At 48.1% G+C, this 6,000-nt stretch overlaps 1 protein-coding gene across 1 annotated transcript in view; it reads left to right on the top strand.

The window, feature by feature from the left end:
- Positions 1 to 396: 396 nt before the first annotated feature.
- The window catches only part of POLD3 (DNA polymerase delta 3, accessory subunit), a 28,627-nt gene continuing 23,023 nt past the window's right edge, over positions 397 to 6,000 (top strand). The window contains exons 1-3 of the mRNA XM_040531320.1: positions 397 to 590; positions 1,905 to 1,960; positions 4,113 to 4,215. Coding sequence (XP_040387254.1) covers positions 531 to 590; positions 1,905 to 1,960; positions 4,113 to 4,215 — 219 coding nt within the window. The 5' untranslated portion in view covers positions 397 to 530. The remainder of the gene's footprint in view (positions 591 to 1,904; positions 1,961 to 4,112; positions 4,216 to 6,000) is intronic.

The raw sequence follows: 6,000 nt of genomic DNA, 5'->3' as shown, positions 1-6,000 counted from the left end.
TACAAGGCTGTGAGAATGTGAGGGGCCACAGTGGGGACACGCGAGGGGCCAGCACAAGGCAGCTGGGATGTGAGGGGTCGCCATGGGGACAGCGTAAGGCTGTGGGGATGTGAGGGAATACTGTGGGGATCTGTCGGGGGACAGTGCAAGGCCACGGAGCCATAAGGGGACACTGTGGGGGTGGCACAAAGCAGCTGGGATGTGAGGGGACTGCATGGGGACATGCGAGGGGACAGCACAAGGCTGTGGGGACGTGAGGGGATACAATTGGGGCATGTGAGGGGACAGCACAAGGCTGTGAGACGTGTGGGGGACACGGCGGGGACTTTAAAACAGGGCGCGGGAGCATCAGGACGGGAGGCGGGGACCCGCCAGGGCGGGACGGCCTCAAGCCCCTCCCGGCGTCTCCGCGCCCGGCTCCATGTTTGTGTCCCCGCGCGGCTCCCGTCGCGTTGCCATGGCGGCGGCCTGGCGGCCTCGGCGTTGAGGTGCGCGGGAAGGGCGCGGGGCCCGGCCCCCATCCGGCCGCCATGGAGGACGAGCTGTACCTGGAGAACATCGACGAGTTCGTCACCGACCAGAACCGCGTGGTGAGTCCCGATATGTGCGGCGGGGGGCCCTCCTCGCCCTGCCAGCCCTGGCCGTGCTCCCCAGCCGGAGCTGTTTCAGCTCCTCGAGCTGAATATCGCCTGGTGGAGTTGGTGGTGACGGAGTTTTTCCACGGGTCTCCGCTCCACAGGTTGCCGTCAGTGCTGATTTCCACTCCCACGGGACCAAAAATGCTTTTTATATCAGGATTTTTCAACTTCCTATAATAGTTTAGTGTCTCTGAAGGGAATCAGTGATGGTATTATTCATATCACAGGAAAAGCAGCTCTCCCCAGACTCCTTATCTTCCGTAAGCTAGTTCTCCTCAACAAATAAACAAAAATCGCTGTGGTGACAGTAATATTTTACCTCAAAAAATAAAACTCAGAAGTGCCTGAAACCAGGAAGGGATTGAGGCGGTCCTGCCCACCATTTCAGCTACTGCTGGGTCAGCCTAAAAGCAGTTATTATTTATCACCTGTAGCATGTTGAATCCTTATTACTTTTAGGAAGGTTCAGAAACACAGTAACCACGTGTGTCTGGTTTTCTTTCAAAATAAAAATTTAGCCTGGAAACCGATCCAGTAAAGTTGGCGCATCTTTGCGGCTGTCAAAGTAGTTGTACTAACACGAGCTGCTTCTGACATTATAATTTATTTCCATAAACTGCTAGACTAACAACAACTTCATTAACTATCGTGCTTGAGGCAGGAGAGGCCCTAGCCTGAGGTTCGATTTAAAAAAGGCAGAGTGGGAGGAGGAGCAGGTATGAGGATGTGCCCTGCTCAAACACTGCAGCAAGTCAGTAGAGCTGCTGGCTCCGGAGGGTTGGCACGTGGTGCTCTTGGACTCGGTGCGCAGCCGGAGATCCCCGGTCCCTTGTGACAGGAGAGGGTGACAGGGAAATTTGGGAAGTCCTCGGTGGTTTGGGAGAACGAGAACGGCGAGTGCTTCTCATGGCCAGGTGTTGCGCTGTTTCATTTTCTTCTCTGTTGTGAAGCTGAGCACTGAATGGCTTTGTTTGTGCAGTGGCGTTTCAAAAAGTTATTCGTAGAAACACACCTATTAAAATATATTCATAAAAACACACCTTTTTGGGTCAGAAGTTTATTCAGGTCTTGGGGGTTAGATCTATTCAGTGTAGCACAGAAGGAGGGTGGGTGTCCACGTGCTCTCACTTCTGACAGGTTTTTGTGGTGGGTTTCCTGGAGAGGGGGGTCCTAAAGGGTTCGACTTACCCTCGGGAGGATGTGAGGTTTAACAGTCAAAAGAGTGAGGTTTTTTTAAAGCTTTTTTCTTCTTTTTTTCTTTTCCAGGTGACGTACAAATGGCTGAGCTATACTCTGGGAGTTCACGTCAACCAGGCTAAACAGTAGGTATTGGTGCATCCTGCAAGCCTTTGCTTTTGTGTCAGAGCCTTGCTCATTACTGTTTTCATGTCTGTGGTTAATGTCTGAAAATGAGCTCTCTGGATGATGGGGAATCAGTTGTACCCTCAGAATATTGTTTGCTTCTCCAAATTTTGCTTAGATGTGTAACTTCGGGTATATTTTGAGGAGTAAAAATTACTGTAACCTTTTAAAATATTCCATAAAACAAAGTACGAGCTCTCAAGGATTCTGGGGTTGTTTCTACGCAGCCAGGTAGGGCCAAGCAGAGTTAAGGATCTGAAGGTTGCATGAGCACGTCAGGTCCCATAATATAAATACTTTTTCTCCTTGTTCCCACCCAGAGCTGGGACCTAAAGGAACGTTTGTGGTGTAGCTTCAACTGTTTCGTCCTAACTGCCTGAACATCAGCTTGAGCATCTAATGTGCTGGAAGATTGATTGGTCTCTTTTTTCAGTGTGTGTGTGTGTTGAACAATTTAGGTGATGGGTGCTTCGCTGCCGGTGCAGACCTGGGTGGAGAGCTTTGCTGGAAACAAAGCAGCTGGGGATGGGGTGGGATGGTTCCCATGATGGGGTGTTGGGATGGAAGGACACAGACTCTGTGGGAAGCAAGGGCAGGGAGGCGAGGAGGGGGCGTCCCCTCAATGTCAGTGAGCAGCTGGAGTGCCTGGAGCTCTGCCTGGGGACGGGTGAGCTGACAGAGCTGAGGGGTCAGGGTTACGGGGAGAGCAGGGGCAAGGCCCTCTACAGACAGATATGGACAGCCTCATGTTCACAAGCTCTGGTCCTCATTAGGAGGCTTCAACCACCCCAGTATCTGTTGGAGGGACAGCCCAGCAGGGCACAGACAATCCAGGAGGTTCCAGGAATGCACTGATGACAACTCCAAAGGTTAGAGGATCCAACGAGAAGAGATGTTCATTCTCACCACCAAGTAGGGGCTGGTGGGGAATGTGAAACCCAAGGGCAGCCTGGGCTGCAGTGACCATGACATGGTGCCTTTTAGGATCCTGAGGGCAACGAGGTGACAGCAGAGCGAGCTCACTACCCTGGGCTTTGGGAGAGAAGACTTTGGTTTCCTCAGGGGGTCTGCTTGGTTAGAGTACCACAAGACAAAGCCCTGGAGGACAGAGGGCCCAAGAAACCTGGTTAATATTCAAGGATCACCTCCTCCAAGCTCAGGAGCGATGCATCCCAACAAAGAGAGAGTCAGGCAAAAATGCCAGGAGGCCTGCATGGATGAGCAAGGAGCTCCTGGCCAAACTCAGACAGGAGAAGGAGGCCTGCAGAAGGTGGAAGCAAGGACAGAGAGTCTGGGAAGAATACAGAGATGTTGTCCCAGTGGTCAGGGATCAGGTTCAGAGGAGTCCGCAAAGATGCTCAGGGGCTGGAGCAGCCTTCCTGCAGAGACAGGCTGAGGGAGTAGGGTTTATTTAGACTAGACATAAGTCATAAATTCTTGCCTCTGAGGGTGGTGAGGCAGTGGCACAGGTTGCTCAGAGGAGCTGGGGGTGCCCCATCCCTGGAGGTGTTTAAGGCCAGGCTGGATGGGGCTTTGGGCACTCTGCAGCAGTGAGGATATTCGGGTATCTCCATCAGATGCTGTACCTGGGACACTCATCGTACATCACTGGCATAGGTAGGAGCTAAAAGCTTGATTCTCAGCTCCATCTCCTCATCACTAGTCACGCTCTGTCCTCTTGTTTCTGATCACCGTGTCCACGGTTATAGCTGGGGTTGGATGTATGCACCTGGCAATGTCCTCGAGTACCAAAATTACCAGCTCCTTTGTTGGGCGTTTCCTAATGCTGGGTCGTAACAGCATTTCTTAAGGGGAAACTTCAGAACAAGCTGCCCGGGGGATTTGAGACGATCTGCAACCACGTATTAAAGCTTTGACAGCTCGAATTCGTTTCACCTTTGGTTAACGTTGCTGTTGGACCGTGAGATTCTTCAGGGTGGCGGGGGAGGAAGGTGCCGCAATAAGGTTAATTTAATCCTGGTTAAAATAACCGTGTTCGTGTAAAATGTTTCCATGTCAGATTAGCTCTGCTCTTTTTACGTAAGCCTCGCAGACGGGGTGGTGATGAGCTCTTTCCCGTCTAGGTGATTAACACTGGTTTCTTTTGTGCAGGATGCTGTATGATTATGTGGAGAGGAAACGAAAGGAGAACTCGGGAGCTCAGCTTCACGTTACCTACTTAGTAGCAGGAAACCTCATCCAAAACGGACACGTTGTGAGTGTTTTATTTCTCGAAGGTGTCTAAGAGCTGTTTGTTCTTGCCTTGTTTTCTAACCTTTTGTGATCTTTGGGTCAGAAGCTGAACTTGCTCTGGTTTTCCAGTAGCAGAAACCACGTGCTGGGTCTTCTGGGCCTGTACAAACTGAGGCACCGTCTCTGTCCCAACACACAAACGATGGGAAGGGAAGATCAGTCGGTCGTGATTCGGTAATACAGTGCTGAACCAGGGTTTTGTTTTAACGAATTTAAATCTTAAGATTGATCAATCTGAAGAATCTTAAGAATTTATCAATTTAAGAATTGATTTATCAAGAATTTTATCAATTTAATTTATCAAATTAAGACTTTGTCAATCTTAAGACTCCTATCTCTCTATCCTATTGTTACGACAGGATGACAGATTTTAGAAAATAGTCTGGAGGGGCCCTTGTGAGATCAGCTAATCCATTTTCCAGGATCTGCTGTGGAGTAGAAGTGAGCTAAGTAGTGTTTGGAGAGAGCTTGGAATTCAGTTAAAGGTTGTCTTGTTAAATAAGGTAACTATTTATCGTGGTGTACAAGAGAAACAACATTTTGTATTTAAAAATAACTTGACTTGCTAAGCAAAGCAAATAAATACATTAACTACTTGTAGTCAATGTATTTATTGTTTCTTGTTACTGCTTGTCAGATTTGCAAAAATGTCATCTATAATTTCAGGTAGGTACCTCAGGAGAGTTGTTTTTTTTTTTTTTTTTTTTTAAGAAAATGAGTGAATTTGTTGCCTGTTCCCCTTTGCTCTCCTAAGAGTTTAATAAGCTGAACACTAAGTGCCTTCAACATTCCACCAGGTGTCTATTCATACCTCTAGATACCCAAATATCTTTTAAAATGCAATCCGTAGTCGTCTTTTAGGATTAGTACATCTCAGGGTGCCCTGGCTTTTGTCAGCAGACTGGGGAGAGAAACAGCCACCACCCTTTTCAGTTTTTCTAAATAACCGATTCACAGGCATAGGATACTCTCTGCATCTCCAAATTTGCCTGAAAATGAAGGTAATTATTCATTGTGTAACGAACGTACAATGTACAATGAATTTTACTTTTTTTTAGAGCTGTATCAGTGGTGGCCAACCTACAGCCTGAGTTTAACAGGTTTTTTCCCCTGGTTTCCTTTGGAAATAACGAGGCAGCAGCTCCTGGCTCACTAGAATTAGTGAGAAGTTCGTAAACACACAGTTTTAAACACCTTAGGGCAAACTGAATAGCAATAAGTGAATTCTGACATAGGATACGTAGGGTACTGGTTTTTTATTTTTATTTTTTTATACTCAGTCTTAGCAGTATTTTTAAAACAAGAAAAGTTTACTAAGGTAAATGCTTAAAGGTCACTTTTTCTTTTTCCCCACCTCATTTTTAAATATCTTGGTTTTGAACCCTACAGTCCCAGTGACTTCTAATAAAGATGACCTCCAGCAGTGGGTTGTAGGGGCAGAGGTGGAACAATTCAAAGGTCAGCAGTGACACGCGGAAGGAGTTCAGTGCTCCCCAGACTGGGTGCCTGAGGCTTATCCAGAGCTGGAAAATCTGGGAAATACTTCCAGAAGATGTGCGGGCATTGGAGTAGCAGATGGGTAACGTCTGGCACAAGTCAGTTATTGGGAGGAAACGGATGAGAGTGCTTCAGATCCAACCCTGTGCCTGCTGGTCACCCTGCACTACTGTCTGCTGTCAGTAGGGGTAGCCACAAGGCTGGGGATTCAGCTACAAGAGCTCTCTGTCAGGAGACAGGACTAGAAATC

This window comes from Cygnus olor, chromosome 1, assembly GCF_009769625.2.
Source record: "Cygnus olor isolate bCygOlo1 chromosome 1, bCygOlo1.pri.v2, whole genome shotgun sequence".
Taxonomy (NCBI): Eukaryota; Metazoa; Chordata; class Aves; order Anseriformes; family Anatidae; genus Cygnus; species Cygnus olor.
Note: the sequence above shows the minus strand (reverse complement) of the source record. Positions and strands in the feature narration are given on the sequence as shown.